The 22,511-nt window shown below is 42.3% G+C and overlaps 1 protein-coding gene across 5 annotated transcripts in view; it reads right to left on the bottom strand.

The window, feature by feature from the left end:
- The window catches only part of MEIS2 (Meis homeobox 2), a 189,616-nt gene that overhangs the window by 81,522 nt on the left and 85,583 nt on the right, over positions 1–22,511 (bottom strand). For all 5 annotated transcript variants that reach the window (XM_006880973.1, XM_006880971.1, XM_006880972.1 and 2 more), the window contains one exon: positions 6,581–6,726. In XM_006880973.1, coding sequence (XP_006881035.1) covers positions 6,581–6,726 — 146 coding nt within the window. The remainder of the gene's footprint in view (positions 1–6,580; positions 6,727–22,511) is intronic.

Raw genomic sequence — 22,511 nt, 5'->3', positions numbered from 1 at the left:
TCATCAAGTAGGAACTGACTCATAGCTGACTCTCCAGCGGGTTTTCAGTGGCTGTAAATCACACAGGAGGAGACAGCCCATCTCTCTCCTGTAGAGCAGTTTGTGGATGCAAACTACCTGTCTTTGGGTTGGTGGCACAATGCCTCACCACTAGGCCATCAGAGCTCCCAAACAATGAGGAAGAAACGAAAGTCTTGCCATTTCCACAAGCAATCTTGGTTCGGGCACATGAATACGAAGGTCAATGAGGATGAGTTTGGAGGAAGGACAATCTTTCTCAAAAGCAAAAGTGTGTAAAATACAGTTTCCCTGCCCAACTGCCTTCTCCGGACTAATGTTTACATGAGGCCGTTAGTCAGTAAGACATAGGGAAAACAGTTACTGCTACAGTGTGCGGAGGTGAAGGATAAAGGCAATGGAAATGGGAGAAGATGAGCAAACAGCCTCTACTGCCTACATAGGTCCATCTCTCTTTGTCTTTCTGTTGATCTTTTGTTTATCTTGATAAATAGAATGAGGTTATATGGATTCCAAAGAGAAGTAAAAGAAAAAAATTCATCATATTAAAAGTTTATAGTAGTAATGCTTTGATAGCTAATTCTTCCCTAAATTTGCAGGCAGAGAGTGGCACTTAGATATCTCCAATAGATCTTGTTACCAAAAGCGAAACCAATGAAACAGCATCTGTTTCTTCTACAGCACTCAATTCCCAATTCAATTCCATTTACTCCATCCTAAGAGTGGAGGACCCGCAGGGCACTTTTCATCTAATAGTGTTTCTATGGAAACGCCATTCTCAACCTGGAAGATTCTACAACCCCTCACATTGGCTTTATCCACAATGGGAGGAGAGTCTCATCAATCAGAAATGGAGACATAAACTTGGCCACACATACAAAAAAAAAATTCCAGGCTAGAAGTTCACAAATACACACTGGTAAATTCATGCCTCTGACTTAGAAGTAAAGTTTGTCTCTACAGTTAAGGCTGAGCCTGATGGGAAAGCTCAGAAAAAGAATAGAGTCAAAGAGAAAAGAGAAATGAAATCAAGTCACCTTAGGACCACCTCCCTGAGAGGTCAATGCCAAGTGTATTATTACCCTTGGACAGCTTTGTTCACTTGAATCTTTCAACGTGTTAACTAAACTACCTCTGTTTCCTAACTTGTAGGATTTCTCGGGCACATAGCAGTTACATGCAGGAAAACACAATCACCACATATCTTCAGTAACAGAGCGTTAACCACTTTTCCAGTCCCCAGACCGAATCAAACCCAGCACCGACAAGCCAATTCTGTCCCACCACGTTTCCAAGGCCATATGGAGAGAGACTGAGACAATTCTGTCCCAACACCAGCTTTCCAAGAGACAATTCTGCCCCACCACCAGGTTTCCAAGGCCGTATGGAGAGAGACAGTCCATCTTTCTTCTCTCGAGCCAATGGTGGATTCAGACCATTGACTTCAAGGTTAGCAGCCTGACAAGACATGAACTACATCACCACGGCTCCCTGCTTTTCTATTTAAATTCTTGTAAAACTAAAACTATATTTAGAATTAGAAAACAAAAGGAAGACCTATGTGTTTACCTTAAGCATTGTATTTCTCATTTTCTTCTCAGCTTCACCAGGTCCTTGGACACATATTTTTATCTTGAAAATCAAACTAAATCTATTGCTGTAAAGTTGCACTCCAGCCCACTGAGACCTTCAAGGATCCGGAACTGCCCTACAGGGTTCCTAAGTCTGGCATCAGACTTTCTAAAGACTTCATTCTCTTGGTAGGGAAATGCTGCTTACCCACTGTATCATAGGACTCAACTCTTGTTAACGCTAGGTCACAAAAGAACCAGTAATATGCAAAACACAACCAGTTTAAGCACTAAGACAGGACAGGTTATATTTCCAGTTGGAAAAATGCCCTCAAGAAGAATAAAGAAAACTTGATAGGGCATATGCCCCTGCACTGATTAGCTGTGACTATGCAGTGACTCCCATGCAAATACTAAGTACTTTTTAATTGTTTGTAATCATTTATCTTCTGACAAATGCAAGCATTTGTATTAATAAATGCTTTTGTTTTCTTCCCAATTCTCTTCTAGTATCTAAATAACGTCAGTCACTCTTTCAACTCCAGGGAGTCACTTCTTTTAAGAAGCCTTCCCTACTTATCAAAATTGGCAAATGTTCAACTAAGTCCAAAGCTCTAAATTTGCATCACTGAAATTTCCTTTTGGCCCATAATCACCAAAGTTGAAAGCCTGTTTCCTTTTTCTTTTATTGTTTTTATTATATGTTAGCATGTCCAGTTGAGCTAGCAAGAGAGTGCGAGCCCAAGAATGAGGCTTTAGCCTCTCTCTGGAGCAGTAAAATGTGCTACTGACTAAGTCTACCTGTGACTAACTATAGAACGGCACTTTTTTCTCTTTCTCTTGCAGCCAGGATACAAATCCAGAAAGGTATTTTTATCCGGGCCTGTTCTGCTCCTCTAATATACAATTGCTTAAAAGCCCTTTCAAAGACAGGGTGTTTTGTGGGTTTTTTTTCTGTTGGTTTTTTTTTTTCAATAAAAAGAGAGAGAGAGAGAGAGACAGAATAAACCCAGGAAGAAGACTGACCCATTTATTTTAAAAAGGAGAAAAACCTAGCAATTTGTTCTTTAAAAAAAAATGAGTGGGTTTATAATATGCCTTTTGGCATTTATAAAGGAGATTAGCTTATAATTTGCTAATAAATTGTTATTGCTATTGTTTTAATTAGCCCGAGTTTGAACTGCTCCTTTACATCCAGCAAGATTTCTGAAAGGACTTTTTAGATAACAAACTGCATTAATCATGTAGCAATAATGTGATCGTTTAAAAGCGGTACTAGTCTTGCAAATGAGTTTTGCATCCCTGAAGACCTCTCTGGGCTCAAAAATAAAGTTACTAAAAGATTCGTATTGAGACGTCAGTAGGTACTCCTATTTGGGCAAAAAATAAAACTGTCTTTAAACTCTATAGACTTCCCTCATTTTTTTCCCCATAGAATTTATCAGGGTCAGCTGCTGACTAGAAATATTACCAAAATAGTGCACGCATTCCTGCAAACACTATGTATGGCAAAGCAAGGGAGGAGGATGTCCCTTTATAACTAAAGGCCCATTTTCTTCTTTTTCTATTAGAGAAGAGTGAGGAAATCTTTTCCAATCAGGGAAGAAAAGAGCCAAAAACAATTACAAATTTAAACACATCTCTTGGCTTTGCTTTTTAGAAACTGTTTATGAGAGCAATTAGATTTTTCAGGGATGGTTGTAATTATCATTACAGGCAGTCCTCTTTAGGAATGAGTTCTAGCACTATGTTTGTTTTTAAGTCTAATTCGCATGTAAGCCAAAAACTAGTATTTGTCAGAGTACATAATACACACAGTATATCTGTCTATTAAACCTTAAAGAAAAAGCTCCAGTTACACTAAAATGTCATTAACATAGTAACAGAGTAGCAATACTGTTTGGGTGTGTGTAGTAAAGCAACTCCCGTTTATGAATAAGAGCTATCATGTTATTTGCTGTGAGATACAATCAAGTCACCCTATGAACAACAGATCTGAACCTTGCCCTTTCCTGCACCATCCTCATCGCTATGCCCAAGCCCATTCCAGTTACCATGCCAATCCATCTTGCTGAGTTCTTCTGCTCTTTCTCTGACCTTTCATCTATTGCAGTATGATGTCTTTTTCTAAGACATCTATATACACACTACCATATATACCCCTTTAGAGGAGGTAAACGGGTTGGTTCTGAACTACTGGTCATGTATAAGCTGGATGTTGTCTGTATTTTTCCCTGAGCCAGCATTAAGGAATGGAGGATAGTTCTAGTAATGTTGGAGTTGATGCCAACTCATGATAATTCATGGGTGTTAGAGTAACACTAATTTCCAACAGATTCTTCAAAGGCTGGTTTCTCAGAAGTTGATTGCCAGACCTTTCTCTGGGGGCACCTCTGGGCAGACTCAAAACTCCAGCTTTCTGGTTAACCACTCAAAGTATTCCTAGTTCCCACCACCCATGGATTGTATGGAGTGGTTAAAACCAAAAAACGCTAAATCCACTACAGATGAGTCTGGTTCATGTCTTTGAGGTTCCACCGGGGTTCTGAGGCAGTGAGTCTGTACAGGAAAGATTGTCATCTTCCCCCTAGTGGGCTTCAAACTGCTAAACTTTCAGTTAGCAAGTCAGTAACCAGACAAGTAACACACTCTGTCACCAGGGCCCCTTATCAAGCAGACAGAACGTAAACATTCAGGGAAGAGCAACAGTCAGCTGGCATTCAATGAGAGCAGGAGACACTTCAGGGCAGTGGCACAGGCCAGCAAGGACCCCAAAACTGGAGGAAATTTACAGGATCTCAAGAAACCTGGCAGTTAATGGATAATTTCTACTACAAGTGCCCCTATAACACATGATCATGTTATCATGGAATTGTAGTAAGAACAGACTGTTAAAAAGAGCTTTTTTCATTTTTTTTCCTTTAATCCTGAGATAATATGTCTCTCTGAAAGGTTTTTTATAAAGGTATGACCTAGAAAAACAAAATCTGAAGGACGAATAAAAGAGCTTGCTTTCTATCTCTTCTGATTCTGTCTGAACCAATATTTGATTATATTTTATTCAGGGGCATCTCAGCTTCAAGTAAAGCCAAAGCCCCTTTAGAGATGAAGGTGGAAGGGGGAATTTTTTTTTCTTATTCATATAAGGAATAGAAATAGTTTTAATTCCGAGTCAATCTGATTTTGCTGTCTACCCTTCCCTATCTACTTCAGACTAAGCTGTTTAATTCTGATAATGACGTATCAGCATGGTTGCATCAATGACTTTAGCCAACCACAGCTTCTTAAATTCTGCTAACTTTAAGTGTGATACCTCTTGTTTTTCTCCCATACACCTCTACATCCTTTCCCCTGCCTTCCTTCTTTTGCCAGTTCAATAGTGGTGGATAATCCTCCACAGGACTCTTGCACAGGGCAGATCTTGAAACGTGCAACAAGTGGTAAGCAATTGTACCTGAATCAGATTTTAGGAAGAGCTAATACGATATTTAAGTCTTGACAGTCAAAATAGAGTCTAACCCTTCAACTAACTGCTATCAGTTCCTAAAATGATGCACTTGATTTTTTAATGCTTGATGGGAAGAGAGGGAAAGAGTGACTTCTTAAAGAGTGACTTTCTGCTACTCTTAGTTTTTATTTTATTCACCGGTACTGGGAAATCTGGATTAATTTATACCCCCGAGTGTTACTGGATGCACAGCGTCTGTCTAGGGGCACACAGCCAGCGTGGCCTTCGGACATTCTGAGTTTGTTTTCTTGTATCATTACAACTCATCAAGGGATGTGACTTTAAATTGGGCAGGGTGTGAGGGTCAGAAGGTTCTAGACGTGACTGTGACAACACAGAATTGTCATCTTTTTAGAAAAATACACACTCTTAAAAAAAACAACAACAAAAACTAACACAAAACCACCCAATCTAAAAATAGTAACATAAAAGGTTTGCTCCAGGCACAAAAAAAAGAAAAAAACAAACCAAACTTCAAGAGTTTCTAGCATTCAAACATCTTAGGTTAGGCTACGCTGGACCTTGTCTAAATGCACCCTTTCATCCCTAATGTTACAAGACCCCCTACCAACAGTTTTGCTGAATTTTAAAGTATCCTTTTACTTATACATTTCTTTTCCTTTTGTGTCTTTCTTAAACATCATTAAATGAGTATACAGTTATTTTTTAAAAAAACTACCAAAATATTATGATTGTAAATATTTGGAACATGAAATTCATTCAGAACAATAGCCAAACCAAACCAATCTCCCGGTGGTGTAAGACCCCGAGTCTCCAGTTTCTCACATGTCCAGGAGAATTCCTGCAGCGAAAACAGCAATACTCACACAGACAATATAAACTGTTACTCTGCTTGAGAAGTCACAAGGGACAACACAGGAAGAGCTGCCTCTGTATTGCCGCTTTCCTTTCCAGTTCTCCAGACAGGGACAACTTCCACTGTGGAGTCCTGTCTTCGATGAAGGGTTGGTTGGTAATGGAGCTCAGTGTATTCAAACCATTTCCAAGCCAATTACGTGAGCATCTGGTCACTGCAGCAAAATGTAAACTTTTTTGTGGACCATTCACTATTAAGATCCACGAGAGCATTTTAAAATATTCATCCTTTCTCAGGTTTGGCTTAAAGTCCTCTTTGTGGGTGCTAGAACTGAGCTAAGCTGAGGAGAACTCTTAAACAAGCAACATTATTAACATATAAACTTAGAATCACAAGTGTACACGAACTCCTAAACCTTGGTATTTACTAAAGTTAGCATAAGTGCCAGTAGGGAACTTCATATTAAACTCTTCAGTGAAGTATGGGTCTAAAAAAACAAGTACTAACAGTTTGGTCAAAACTGCGAGAACTCACAGGTTAATGAAATATTCCAAGTCCAGAGGGATCTCTCTCTCTCTCTCTTTTTCTCCCCCTCCATTTTCTTCTCTAGCAAAACTGGTTCATTGTCCATAGTTAGTTTACATATGTCATTGAGAATCCACTTACTGTTAGATGCTGGAACAGCCACGCCCTCATGATATTTGTGGCTACTTTGGGAAAGATGCCACGCTTTTTGTGACGCTTTTTGTCCTTATCTGGATCATCATCGTCACCTGTGCTGGGGGAAGCTACACTGTTGTCCAAGCCATCACCTGCGAACATAGTGAATCAAATTTTGACTGATGCTACCTTGACATGCTTTATGCAAATAGAATGCCTTTGGCCATCAACAACACGAAAAGAGCAATTTCAATGATTAATAATGTCTCTGGTAGTACTGTTTTGTTTGCTTTTCAAGAGAAAGAACTCAATCGTAGCTGGTTCTAAAGCACATCTTCCAAAGGACATTGCAAAAGGTCACAGGGAATGGAGGCAAACAAGCTTTAGAAGCTTGGCTGCCATTGTTAATTATTCCAGCATGTAGAGCTGAGACACGTTAAGCGTAACTCCTGTTGGGGAGTTAAATATGGCGGCAACCTTTACCAGAGGTGCTGCCATGGCCTGGGTATTAGAATCCCACATCCAGTCATTGGTATAAACTTGGGAGAACATTCATTTACGATAGCAACTATTTCCCAAATAATCTAGCTTAAAACTAGTTAAAGCAGGTAATGAAAATACAGATAATCTATCATACAAGTAGTGTGACGTGAAGATGCTTCAAATAGGATTTACTCACTCTTGTGGTACATACAGCGAGAGCATCAGGTTTAGTCAGGGAAAAGTCCCTGAAATAAGTTTTTGTTACAAAATAATTGCTATTAAGGTAAAACAAATCAATGCTCATTGAAGAGTAAGTTAGAAATATATTACACCAATAATCCAAACAGTTTATAACATTTTTCAGATTTAAATATGTTTAAAATGAAAAATACCTGCTAGTATATTCCTAACTATTCCATTTCCTTTTCTTTTTGATTTTTATAAAATTTGAGTTGTTCTTTCTAGGACATAGTTTGGCTTCCATGATACAATAAGATTTTTTTTAAAACAAAACAAAACATGGTAATTTTTTTGCAATGCTATTTAAAAAGGAGAAAAATAGGAAACCCGAGACCATAGAGTCATTCTCCGCAGTCACAAAGGGAAGTTGTATTCCTTTATTTGTTTGGCACAGAAGTCAGAGAAAGCCACGCTGATCCAGCCTCGTATCACTAAAAAGCACCTTCGCTTCTACAAACACCATTTGGCTGTCCCAGCTATCTGAGGGACTACTGGCTTTCAGAAATGGGTAGGATGAGATGAGCCCAGGAAGAACTATCTTGTACGAATTAAGAACGTCACCAGAGAGCAACCTCCTTGGCCCAAAGAGCCAGGGTCTTTGATAACACAGCATCCTAGGGGCTGCACACTAGCACGACTAGTTGTTAGGTGCTTACGAGTCAGTCCCTTCTCACAGCAGCCCCAGGTGACAGCACAGAACTGTGACCAGGTTTCCTCCACTGTAATCGTTCAAGAAGCAGATGCCAGGTTTTTCTTCTGGGGAGCAGCTAGATGGGTTCAAACTACAACCTTTAGGTCAGGGGCTGAAGACTTAACTCTTGTGCCACAGGGCTGCATCTCAGATTTATTTACATTGCCTATGTCTGTTATTTATTTACATTGCCTATGTCTTGCCAATCCATCTGGGAGATGGATTGATTCTGTGACAGGAGCAATCGGATGAGTGTGTCGGAGACAGTGAGTTTGGCACAGGACAGAGCAGAGTTTAGAGCTATTGTACATAGGGTCGCTATGAGTTGCAAGCGACTCAACAGCACATAACAACAACAACATGTCTGTTATTTAGGGAGCTCTGGTGGAGCTTAGTGGTAGGGAGTTGTACTGCCAACAAGGGCAGGAGGTTCTAATCCACCAGCTGCTCCTGTGTGATTGGCTGCCTATGAAAACCTGCTGGAAGGTCAGTGATGAGTCAATTACAACTAGATAGTACATAACAACAATGTCTGTTCTTTATATCCAATGGACGGAAAACCACGGTGGTCTAGTGGTAAGAAGCTGCACTGCAATCCCAAAAGACACTCAGTTCAAAATCCACCAGCTGCTCTGCAAAAGAATCTTCTCCCGTGGGATTTATTATTGTTACGTTCCATCGAGTTGACTGCGATTCATAGTGACCCTATGCACAACAACAGCTCTGAACCCTGCCCTAACCTGAGCTAATCTCACTGTCTCCAATACACCTACCCTCATTACCCCACCTTATCTGGGAGTTTTCTCTCCTGCACTGTCCCTCCACCCTTCCAAATATGACATCCTTCTCCAAAGGACTGGTCCCGCCTGGTAACATGCCCAAAGTATGTGAGACAGAGCCTCAAAATCCTAGCGTCCAAGGAGCAGCCTGGGTTTCCCCTCTCCCCTGTGCGATTTATTGCCTCTGAAAACTTGCTGGAGGATCAGCAATGCGCAGGTTCTGATTCAACAGTCTACAACAACAATCCTGATTTTAGCTGCTTTATCTATGGTTCTGAGCTATGGTTCTGAGCTAATTGTTCATTAACAACGCTCTCAGGAAATTAATTTGCCTCAAAATAAAATGACCTCAAAATTGCCTTGACTGGTACTGAGCTGAAGTTTATTAACTCATTGGGTAGGAAGCTGACTAATTTAAACAGCTGTCGTGGCCTAGTGGTAAGAAGCAGTACTACAACCCCAAACGCACAGGATTCAAATCCACCTGCTCCATTCAAGGCCCGGCCATCTCTCAGGAGGTTCACTGCGGCTGAAAACCTGCTGGAGGGTCAGCCACAAATCAACTCCCACTTGATGGCACACAACAACAATTTGATTGTGGATATGTCACAAATATAAACCTCCTGGAGAGCTTCTTGCTGTTTAATGTTTTATTAATTTATACTTTTACTTCAATGTATATATTTGATTAAATTTTAAAAAAACAACCCAAAACCAAAACTCCACATAGTTTTGTTCTCATGGGAAAAGGGCTACAAAGATCCACAATTCTAAAGTATTCCTTGTATTGTGGGGAAAGTGTTGCTTCTGTGACTTGCCCAAGGTCACTCTGACCCCATGATGTGGACCAGGCTGTGTCATCCCAGCTCGCTCCACCTGGCACGCTTTGCATAACCAAGTGCTTTATGAGGAGTCCCCTGGATGGATTTAGTAATTTTTTTTTTATTTAACATCTAATATTTAAAACTCAAACTCTCTCATTTGTGCTGAAGTCAGAACTGATTCCTAGCTGACCTGCCAACGAGTTTTTAGAAGCTGTAAATCCCCAGGAAAGAGATGGTCCATCCCTGCCGAGCTGCTGGTAGATTTAAAGCAGTCACCTTTGGTTAGCGCCTCAACTCTCCACTGCAGATGCCAGCACAGCTCATCCCAGGACTTAAAGAGACTGTACTCTGAGAAGCAATTCACCATATAAAATAACAATTGATTGGAAAAAAAACCCATGAGAAAACAACTCAACAGCATTTAAAATTTCAATGGGCTAATCAACTTTCAATACACAAAAAGGGAAAGAAATACATGACTCCATCACTGATTACGTGAAAATGAACAACTTCTAACCTAATGATCCTGTTTTTCACTTGCCAATGACTCTTCTCCACCTAAAAAGAAAAAAAATCGCACCTTTCTATGGTCTCAAAACCCCTTCAGATTAATTTAGCAGGCAATGCCTAGCGTCTGCCTAGAAGAGAATTCATTGATAATTTATGGAAATATCTACTATAATCCAGCAGAGATGATTTTTTTCCAGCTTTGTGCATCAATAGATAATCAAGGCCTTAAAGCTGCCTTAGCTTCCCATTACCTCAGGCAAAAGAATTTCTGAAAGCGTGCCTTGAGGGCACCTGAATTATATACTCCATTAGGGAAGGAAGGCTTTCTGCATTCCATGTGTAACACTCACCAGAACCTTTCCTGTTTATTTCTGCTGTTTGAAAGCAGAAGCATTAGGAACAGAATTTTTTAAGTGAAGACTTATGTAGATACAATGGAGAAACCTTTCAAGCAGGAGCCAGATCACCCCTTCAGTCCCTGGCAGTGACCTCTCCAGAATAAAAGGTTCCTATTACATCATTAGCTCAAGCCAAAAACAGCCTGGGCTTAATGCACAGTTTGTTCTTCCTACTGTTTTTAGGCAAATACAGCTACTTTACTCCCATCTGGGAGGGAAATTACACTGCTGGGTTGTAATCTAAGACAAGATTTTCATTGGAAGCAAATGCTTTCAATCCAGTGTAAATACTGGTCCATGTTCAGAAAAGCCTAAAATAATAAACCCTGCTCCTTCCCGACACAAGCTGGGGAAATGGAGAAGATGGGGAAGGAGTAGAGCATAATAAAACAGACTATTCGAAAAGCAAACACTCTCATAGATTTTAATAAATTGTTTAACCTCTTCCACTTTCTAGAATTGAAAATTGATCTCACAACGTCTCAACCCCAGAGCAGCATCTAAATGGTCAATTGTCCCCTCAGCATTTCCACTCACGACGCCATCTGAGAGTCACCTCTCCGTGGTCTCGGGAGGGTGTCTTTTTGCTTTGTGTGTGTGTGTGTGTGTGTGTGTTTTATTTTTAAGATCACTAAACCAACTTGGCCACCGCTGGCCGACCGTCCGGCAGCAGGCCGCAGCTCTGAAGCACATTTGTAAAATGTCAGCAGTGACTTCATTCCTGCCGCCAAATGAAGGCAAACTGAAAAGGTGGAAATAATCATAAAAATGATGCTAGTCCATAAACAAGCTCACAGCCTCATTAGGATAGCAGTAGGCTCCAGTGGGTGATTTATGCTCGTTTTGCTGATGCCATGAGGAAATGCCATAGGGCGACTTTAGCCAACTGCTAATGGTTTCTGACAGCTTCTTAGCAACTAGTGCAAGCAACGTCGTGGCGTTTGCTAGTGACAGAAACTGAAAATGTCATATTATCTGCCCATGTGTCATGAAGTCCATGTGGCAATTAACTAGCAGGCCAGTGACTGAGGGGCCAGAGGCTCCTGAAAATGGCCTTTGGCTATGCAGAAGCGGCCCACAGGCACCTAGCGCTCAGAGGCTGCATATATGCAACATTCTCATGCAGAAATCCACTTCCTGCAACTTCTCCTGGCTCTGATGAGACCGGCCCCTAAAATCCCCCCCCTTTTTTTTTCCTTCACGGAAGTGAAACTCCAGTCTCCCTTCTCTCTAGGTACTGGCCCTGGCCTTAGCAGAAGACTCTAAAGCAATCTGCTTTGATATGATTGTCCGTACTGGCACCTTAATTGGCCGTATACCTAGGTCTGTGCTTTTTGGATGCTGGATTCAAAGGTGCTGGCTGTTTTTCTGTTTCCTCGCAAATTAGTCTAAAAGGATTTAAGATCGCTGAAGCAGACTCCTGGCCTGTCAAACGGCTGGGCGCCGGGGAACTCTGCCCAGCAAGGAGACCCTGTTTAAGAACCACCAGGCTTCTAACGAGCATGAGGAGAATCGTGGCCACACTCGGCCGTTTCTGAGCTATCAAAACCATGCACTATATGTCAAACTGTCAAACCTTTCAGCGTGGGCCATTTGCCCTTTCAAATAATATTTAAGAATTGTTTTTACAAAATTTTATAGGCCATGGTCTAGTGAAAGAGGCCAACCAACAAAGAGAGGAATTTGTACTACAATTCGTCTATGGACAATTTCTTGTGAGACCTGGGTCTGTCCCCAAGGAGCAAAGCAGGTGACCTGTGGAAGTTCCCAGACTGTCAGAGAGCTCAGATTTCAAACACGCTCAACTCAAACATCCCGAGTTGCCTATTTAAGCATGCTCAGGCATTTAGACTCTGCTATCTCCTGCCTTTCAAGGCAGGATAAAGCGGCATTTATCGTATTCAGGCCATTCAATGGGTCAGACTGACCGTGTCAGCAGGGGCTCCTCTCCACCAGGTCACAGCCCCGCTCCCATTTTTCTCTCCCTACTCACTCCCCCTCAAGACAGCCAGTCCCCTAAACCTACTCTTAGTCCAGAAAAAAAAAAACAAAAAAAAACACCACACACACACCCCCCCCAAAAAAACAAACAAACAACAAAAAAAAACCCCTCCCCAAAGGGTCCAGATTTACATCACAACTAGTCGGAACTTCCCATGTCAGTGGGCCATCAGGTATAAATAAAATAGGATGTCTGTCGGAGAGTTCTTTATGTCTTGATGCACTCCTAATTAGGGAGATGAACTTTCAACTGCAGGGGTACATAAATGTGTAAGGTTGTGAACCCTCTTGTTTTACTAGAAGCCAACTTAGCTGCAAGGCCATTTTCATTTACAATTTTGTATTGAGACACCATAGTTTTAGGCCATGTTCGCTCCTTAACCTTTCCTATTCTTCCCCTCAAATGTTTAGGTGTAGAGTGTCCTCAAAAGGCGCTCGGACTCCAAAAACCAACGCTGCTGTAGCTGTCCTTTTCAACAGTGGTCTATTCAACATTGGTGGTGGGTGCCATTCAGCTGAATTCCACTCATAACAACACCATGCAGCAAAGCAGATCTGCTTCCCATGAGCTTTCTCCAGGCTGTAACCTCTGTGGAAGGAGCCCTGGTGGTGCAATACATAATGTACAAGAGCTGCTAATGAAAGGGTCAGCAGTTCAAATCCAACAGCTGTTCTGAGGGAGAAAAGACGGGCAGGCTCCTCCTGTAAAGATTTACAGCCTCAGAAACCGATCGGGAGTCACTAAGAGTTGGGACCAACTCAATAATCTTTACGAGGACACGCAGGTGTTTCGTCCAAGGAACCCTTGGAATTGGACTCTGAACCACTGTGTCACTGTTATTCACTGCTGTCAGGTCAATTCTGACTCCTGCTGACCCTGGAGGACAGACTAGAACTTCCCCTGGGATTCTATAGGAGGTAAACTTTTGTGGGAGCAGACTGCCTCATCTTCTTTCCACAGACTGGTTTGTGTGCTCGAACTGTTGACCTTTTGGTTAGCAGCTCAATACTTGGACCAAAGCTCATGTTATGTGAGAGAGGGTCCTTAAAATGGTTCAAACGGTCAAGAGAGCTCACACTGTAATGTTGCTAAATTTTGTCCAGGTAGAGATAGTAAAGCATATTCTGATTTTCAACAACAAAAAAGAGAACCATGGGTGTCTGTCTGTCTGTCTGTCTCTCTTTCCCTGTTTCCTCCCATGTGACATGGGAGAATTCTCAAAAGAGAAGGGTATCTCAGCCTGTTAGGAGAATCCGGACTATTCCTACCTTTCTAGTACTGCGAGTGTACACTGCTGCCCATGCAGAAGTTCCTTGTTAGGTGCCATCGAGTCAAGTACAACTCAAGCGACTCTGTGAAAAGCCAACCTGAACCTGCCCTCCCCCATGCCATCCTGTCCATCTCTGACACACGAGAGCCCACTGCGGAAGTCATCGTGTCTATACTTGATGACTAAAGTTGTTGTGATGTACCATCCCATTGGAACCAAGCCAGAGTTGAGCCTCCAGTGCATTTTCAGAGTAACTGTAAACATGTGAGGAGACTGTCCATCGCTCTCCTGTGAAGTGCCTGGGGGATTTGAACCATGTGCTTTTGAGGTGGCAGTGCAAGTCTTGACCCCTAAGCCACTGCTCTTGTTGCTGTGTGTCATCAAGTTGGAACCAGCTCATAACTGACCTTCTGGTGGGTTTTCAGAGGCAGTTAATCACATGGGAGGAGACTGCCCATCCTTCTCCCGCAAAACAGCTGGTGGAGCCGAACTGTGTGTCTTTGGGATTGCAGCACAGCTTCTTGCCAGTTGGCCACCAGAGCTCCTCTAAGCCACTAGAGCTCCTTGATGTTTGTGGTAGTGGTTGCTGTCAGAACCGACTCAGAGCTGACCCTCGAGTAGGTTTTCAGAGGCAGTAAGCTGCACACGAGGAGATTTCCCATTTTTCTCTCACAGGGCAGCTGGTGGAGTCGAACTGTGTGCCTTTAGGATTGCAGCACAGCTTCTTACTATGGTTCTTGTTGTTGTTAAGTAAGAGTCACTTGCGACTCATAGTGATCATCTCATTGAAGATCTTCCTCTCTTGCGCTGTCCCTCCACCCTCCCAACAATGTTGTCCCTCTCCAAGGACTTGTAACATGTCCAAAGTATGTCAGACGGAGCTTCAGAATACTTGTCCCCAAGAAGCAGCCTGGCTTCGCTCTCTCCAGGACGAACTTGTTTGTTCTCCTAGCAGTTCCTGGTATTTTCAATACTCTTCTCCAGCACCATGGCTCAAAGGCTCAATTCTCTTTCTATCATCTTTAGTCATTGTCCAGCGGCAGCATCAGGATGGATGGTGAAGAGATTGAGATTGTTCATAGCTTCAGTTTGCTTGGTTCCACAGTCAACACTCTTGGCACCAGTAGCCAGGAAATTAGAAGACGTTTTACGATGGGAAAGTCTGCTGTTAGGGACCTCTCCAAAGTACTGAAGAACAGTGGTGTCTCTTTGGAGACTAAGGTGCGTCTGATACAGGCCATGGTCTTTGCTACCACTCGTTATGCATCAGAGACTTGGACAATGACTAAGGAGGATAGAAAGAGAATTGATTCCCTTGAGTTGTGGTGCTGGAGAAGAGTATTGAGTGTACCATGGACTGCTAGGAAAACAAACAGATTCATCCTGGAAAGGGTCAAACCGGGCTGCTCCTTGGAGGCAAGGGTTCTAAGGCTTCGTCTAACATACTTTGGACATGTTGCAAGGAGGCACAGGTCCTTGGAGAGGGACACCATGCTTGGTATGGTGGAGGGACAACGCAGAAGGGGAAGGCCCCCTTTGAGGTGGATTGATTCAGTGACTGGGGTAATCAGGATGGGTGTATCAGAGACGGTGCGACTGGCACAGGACAGGGCAGAGTTTAGGGATGTTGTACATAGGGTTGCTATGAGTCGCAAGCAACTCGACAGCACATAACAACAACATGGCCTGGATCAGGTGCACCTTAGTCTCCAGACTGATATCATTGCTCTTCAGTGCTCAAGAGAAGTCTCTGCCAACAGACTTTCCCAATGTAATTAGAAAAAAAAAAGTGGAAACTACATCCAACATAGGGGGTGCTGGTGGCCTAGGAGGTAAGGAGTTGTGCTGCACACAGTTTGAATCCACTAATTGCTATGCAGGAGAAAAATGGGCAATCTCCTCCCATGCAGTTTACATCCTCTGAAAGCCTGCTGGTGGGTCTGTGATGGATGAATCAGATCTGACTTGAGGGCACCCAATAACAACCACCACCCCAAACCCCGCATATCTCCAGATCCTGGGAGCAAATACACAGGACGATGATTCTGCATTGTGTTAAGAGGATGAATGACAAGAATTAGAGATGACCCTTTCTCAGAAACCAGCTAGAGGACTTCGAACCTTTTAAAGGGGATGTTTTGTCTTCATACAGATCCATAGTTGCTGCCAGAAGGGCTTTCCTAACACACACATCCAATCATATAACCTTGGCACTCACAATCTTGGAGGAGCCGCCCTCTGCCTTCAGGCTAAAGGTCACGTTTTTTTCCTGGCAAGGAGGCCTCCAAAGAGCTCTCTTCTGGGTGCTTCCCAGCCGCCTTCTGCTACAGCCCCTTTCTGCTCCTTTACTTGCCGCCCCACCCCCGGTCCCAGGAGTCTACTTGGAGTTCTCACTGCACACGCAGCTCTCTCACACCTCTGTGCATTGCCTTATCCCTGCACTGTCTTTCCCTTCCCTCCCCTAACACTGTCACAAACCCCTGTGTGGCCTTTAAGGCTCAGTTCAATTGCCATGGCCTATAAGCAGCATTTCCTGGTCTCTTACTGAGTCAAAGGTCCCGGAGTGGATCAAGGAGTTGGCAGTCACTAACTTCAAGGCTGGAGGTGCAAAACCATCCAATGCATCGTGTAGGAAAGGTCTGCTAATATGATTTCACAAACCCCACAGACAAGGGAACCAATGGGTTTGGGTCCTAGTTTTGAGTTTGGTGTCTTTTGGTCCTCCCCCCCCCCCTCTTTTTAGTGGCCTAGTGGCAAAAAGTTACGCTGCAGTCCTGAAGGCACATAGATCAAGGCCCCCAGCAGCTCTTTGGGAGAAGGATGGACAATTTCTTCTCGTGCCTCTGAAAACCCACTGGAGGGTCAGCTATGGGTCGGCTCCCACTTGACGGTACACAGCAACAGCAACAATTGAATTAGTAATGCCTGGTCTCAATCTTAAAAGATTTTACTTTCCTTAGCATGCCTTTGAGCTTTGGTGGTATAGTGTTTAGGGAGTTTCACTGCTTCTCCAAAGAGCACACCACTCTGGTGGTTCAAATCCACTAGCAGCTCAGTTCCTGGGGATAAAGATGGTCGCTCTTCTCCCTCTGCAGCCTCAGAAACCCAATGGCGAGTCAGCCATGGCGAGACGACAAAGAGTATAGGTGGAGCGTGCTGCCGTCCGCACACAACACTGAACATAAAGCAGGGTAGCTGACTTTTGTCTCTGTCCCCACAGTATGATTCTAGGGTGGCCATAATTATACCCATTCTCTAGACTCAATGCTACCCCACTGTACAAATGTATTAATATTTCAATTAAAGAAGTGAATGCAGCATGGGAAGCAATGAGGATGAGTGGTGAGGACGCATTCAATGGCATGATACAAAATGTGCACAATCTGTCGATGGAAAACGGATTGGCTCTGCAAACCTTCACACAGATGCCATTTCAGAAAGAAAGAAATGAACGCATTCCCCTCTCCTGGGAGCAAACCCAATAATTCATAAACACATTTCTCTCTCATTGGAACAAATCCCATAATTCAATGCCATAGCTGTTACACTCCTTGATGCTTATGTAAATTGTTGATGTCATGTGCCATCAAGTCGCCTGTGACTCAGAGACCCCATGTACAACAGCCCTAAACCCTGCTCTATCCTGTGCCAATCTCACTGTCTGCAACACACCTACCCCCATTACCCCAGTCAATGAATCAATCCACCTCATAGAGGGTCTTCCTCTCCTGCGCTCAAAGGCATCAATTCTCCTTCGATCATCCCTAGTCACTGTCCAGCTCTCTGATGCATAGCAAGTGATTGCAAATTAAACTGTAGAAAGAAATATTTACTGATGAAAGTCAGCATGGGGAAGCCATACACCCTCATGGCTAGGAAATGTCTTTAAAGTCTTTACATACTTCTTGAACAAAAGACGGACCATCATTAAGTATCAGAGTTCTTTAAAATACTTGCTATTATTGTTCTTGCTAGTTGCCTGTTGAGTGGACCACAACTCAGAGAGACCTATGTAAAATGAATTAAAACCTTGCTTTGTTCTCTGCTATTCCCTCAACCTCAGTAACCTCTGAGCCCACTGTTTCAGTCACTACATCAACCCACCCCATTGAGGGCTTTTCTGTTCTTTGCTAACTCTCTACTTTTCCAAGCATGACGTCCTTTTACAAGGACTGGTAACATGTTCTTTCTTGATAACATGTCCCACAGATTTTCTATAGCACTTTAGAAATACACCACCACTTCTCAAAGCACAGTTTAAAACTAACTAAAGCTTCTTAGTGCTTGTGCATTTTCCCCCAAGTTCATCTTTTCAAAAATAAAGCAAAGACTATTTTGTGTCATTCCAATGAATTAGTGATAACATGCTCTTTACACATCTCTCAATTTTGCCTGAGTGAAGACACTCGGTTTTCTGAAGCAGACAATCTGATCCATCCCTGGAACACCTCTACTAAACATGACATCCTAGAAGTCTAACTTTCTTTGATTTTGCCACGTTACTGTATCAGCTTTCCCCATGGCTTCCTCCCCCACTGCCCATTCACCACCCCCGCCTCAGCAACTTCACAGCAACAAGCTATGTGAGGACTCTGTTATCTTACATGAAAGTATAGGCAGGGATGTTGCAGTATCATTGGCGATCTTACATGTATCCCCAAATCTGCAGTCACTGTGTAAATATGTAACATGGAGCTTATTCCATACCTATATATACATGTTCACTTTTATAAGGAGTCTATTAACATCATAGTTCCTAACCTCCCTTACGCATCTATTCTTACCCTTAGGAAATTAAAGTTTCCCTGGACCCCGGGTGGTAGATCATGTGTGACCAAAGGGTCAGCAGTTTGAAGTCCCCAACTGCTCTGCAGGTGTTTTCATCAAGATGTAATAACGGCTCAGAAAACTGATGGAGGGTTGCCATGCACTGGTATGGAGCTGAGGGTTTTACTCTTGGTTCAGAATGGTTCCCAGTTGATCAAAACAAATCAATGAGAGTGAATTCTTTATACTTTGCTTTTCATGGCTTTCCTGAGATGCTTGAGGTGATTCCTTCAGAAACCAAATAAGGAGCCAGGCTTTGACACCTGACATGGTAAGGCGGAATCCAAGATGACACTCAACAACTGTCCAGTGGTACAGACTTACCAGCGGCTCTAACTGAAAGGACCAAGGCAAGAGTGACATGGAGAAAGATGACAAACAAGCTGCCTTTCAAGGAATCGCTCATAACTTAGCACTTTTAAAGAGAAATGTCCAAGTTCTCTCCACAGAGAGATGTCATAAAGCTTCTCAATTTGGGTGAGTTTGCAGGATTGTAACAAGATATTTTCCCTAGCTGGCCAGTGTGGGATGAGCTCACAGACTTTTCTGTGTCCTTAGTGGGCTCCTGACGGCATAGGAGCCCAAGCAAAGAAATGGAGAATCAGAGCCTTTTCCTATAGTTGAGAATGTAGCACTTAAAAATGAGCCCTGTATGAACTTTAATAAACGTTGATAGTTATAGAAAGGCTTCAGGCCTTTTGTTCATAGGGTTGCTATGAGTTGTGCTAGACTTGAAGGCAATCAACAACAACAACAACATTAGTATAACCACCTTTTGCATAAACAGTCACTTCTATTATTTACTCACAGTTTGTACTATGTACCAGGCACCATGCCAACCACTTGGGATGCAGTCAACACAATCGAAGTCTGTGAGGATGGCACTGGACAGGACAAGGTTCAGATCTGCTGCTCAAAGGCTTACTAGGGGTCATAGTCAACTCAATGGCACCTAGCTGCCACCAATTCACAGCTTACCAGCTGCAGGATACAGATGTCAAACAAATACAACCACAGGGATAAATATCCAGTTATGGATTGAGCACATACTCAGAAGGCAACAAATAACGATCTAGGAATCCATGAAAAAGCGGAAAGTGACAAGCTGGAATTGGTCTTTGGGAGAGATCGAATGGAAAAGACAAGTGAACACAAGGGGCAATCGAAAAGAGAAGCAAGCGAAGAAAGTGTTTCAGACAACAGGGAGCGCAGGCTTGAGGAAGCACAAAGCAACCCCAAAACCCCACCTGGAAAAGAAAGATATGACAGGGCTGGGAAGGTGGAGCTTGGACTGCTCGGGGCGGGGCTTCTGGGTTTAGAACTGAGTGTTTATCCCGAGGGTCTGAGAGTCACGAGTAAGGACAGTGATGCACTTACCAGTGTCCTCTCCACTGCGTGCCCTCCAATACAGACATTCTTCCCAACAGAGTCTCACCCCCCATCCTTCTTCTACTTCAAACCGGGATTCTAATAGGTTGACAACTGAGGGGCAATGGAAACCCATCAGTAGAATCAGAAATACTCGGTTCACATACAGATTACATCCTGAAAGTGACTTTGTAAGCAGGTACCTTGGATATTAGAACATATTTGCACAAAGAAGCCTGTGAATGCCCAAGTAGTTCATTAAGTGAATAAAGTTTCTAGTGATATGTGGGTCCTAGGTATGACAGTCATAAAGTCCAAGAATGAGGAGGAAAAAAGTTCGTTCTCATACTCCTGTGTATAGTAAGCTTAGGAAAATTTAAAAACATGTCAACTTGCCTTTTTTTATTATCTCTCTCTTGTATCATGTAATGTCTCCTCTCCTAGATTTCTGACATGCTTCAGTTCCTTGAAGATGTCCTCAGCCACCAAGACCACCTCTATTCAGTTTTGGTCTAAGCCATCATCTCTCAACAACTATAAAGTCCCTCCTTTCAGCCACGTTAATCAAAGTCAACCTTGAAGTAGAAAATAACCTGAAAGAACTGATTCAGACTAGCAGTGAATCAACTTAACGCCCGCCTCACCTTCCAGGAAGTGTTTGCCAGTTGGAAGAAAAATCTGTAAACAAAACCTCTAATTGGCAGAAGTTGAGCAGAGTAGTAAGAGATGGTTTTTTAAAACAAGTAAACACAACTTGTGAAAGAATTTAAAAAAAAAAAGTCGCCAGAGCTCAGTGCCAATCACCCAAACCGATTACTCCACTCCCCCACCTTGCCCCTAGCTTACCCCTACCTAGATGTGTGAAGCCACATGTTTCCAAAACTTTGTCACAGAGGTTGTCAGAACAGTGAATGGGCTCTTTGGACGTAAAGCAGAGAGAACAGGAGGAGATCTAGGTTGAACAAGTGTGTAAATATAGGTCATTCATAATTTGGGAAGTCAGGGACTGCCAGCCTGTTGAAATACATTTGGAATAACTTTGTCACTATAAATAACTCATTCAATTAAGCATCCATCACTTCACGATTCTTCACTGTCAACACAAATAATTTCTAAAACTTAACTGAGTGAAAATATGGAAAGAAACCAACTATATCACTGAAGCCCAGGGAAAAAAAATAAACAACCAAAACACACAACTGAGATTAATAAAATGTAAAAGAATTTTTGCCAACATTTCAACACATATCTGATAGTAGTATTAAGTGAAGATACAAGATTTACATAAATTCCAAAACTTAGTGCCACTGGGTCAGAACAGACTCAGCAGATCCTCCAAGGGGTTTTCAGAGGTGGATTCGGACTGCCCACCTTTGTGTTGGCAGTGCAACTCCCTATCCACTAAACCCATAAGAATTCCATAGGAAGTGAAAATTGTCAGCTGGAGTTACTCAGTATCCGTATTTTTCTTTTATATGACTGTACATACAAGGAGAGCAGTATGGACAGCACAATGATACCTGGTAAATTTTCAAAGTTTCTTTCTTTCTTTTTTTCCCCCTTGAGCAATTTGCTCTTTTGAGATAGAAATGCCTTTTTCTAATAATTCAATATGATTTCTGATCCAAATTCTCCTCCAGGGAATGATAGCAAATTATCTGCCTGACACAGAGAAGACAAACAACAATGATGAATAAGAAAGAGGTGGGAAACCCACAGATTTTACTCATTTTTTCATCTATTCATTTTTTGTGTGTTTTGTTTTGTTTTACAATTAGTCATCATGGAAAAAATCTTCGTGAAAATAGCATAACTTCTTAAAAGACTCTTATGAATACTCCAAGATATTATTAAATCTTATTTATTTGTACAAACAGTAAAAAAAAAAAGAACACCACACACACACACACCCCCATGTGCAAGATCTTTTTCTAAGGAAAAAAAATACATTTGCAATTTTGAAGGTAAAAACAGTGCAAAAGTCTTAAACTTTCACTTTGAATCAACAGTTCAGTAAACATTTTAGGAAATAATACTTTTTATAGTGATAATGTAAGGTCAGTTCATTGCTTGAACCATAACTCCCGCAAATACATAAATATTACTAAATGATCATAAAGTTTACATGACTCTAACAATGGCTTTTCTAGTCAGTAAAAGAACTATTGTGCAATTTACCTGGTAGCCTAGTGGTAAAACATTGTGCTGCAATCCCAAAGGCATGCAGTTCAAATCTACCAGCTGCTCCAAGGGAGAAGATGGACAGTCTTCTCCTGTTTGATTTACTGTCTCTGAAAATCTGCTGGAGGGTCAGCTGTGGGGGTTCCAACTCGAGGGCACATAACAACATACTTTGTAAGCAGGCAAATATACATCTATTTTGGGGATGTTTCCAAAAGTTTACCATTTAAGTATTTTATAGATGTGTAAAGTACTCAGGAACAATGGTATCTCTCTGGAGACTAAGGTGCGCCTGATACAGGCCATGGTATTTGCAATCGCTTGTTATGCATCAGAAAGTTGGACAATGACTAGGGAGGACAGA

Source organism: Elephantulus edwardii, unplaced genomic scaffold (assembly GCF_000299155.1).
Source record: "Elephantulus edwardii isolate Elephantulus edwardi_28Jun2011 unplaced genomic scaffold, EleEdw1.0 scaffold00011, whole genome shotgun sequence".
Taxonomy (NCBI): domain Eukaryota; kingdom Metazoa; phylum Chordata; class Mammalia; order Macroscelidea; family Macroscelididae; genus Elephantulus; species Elephantulus edwardii.
The sequence above is the reverse complement of the archived record's forward strand: the minus strand, read 5'-3'. Positions and strand labels throughout refer to the sequence as shown.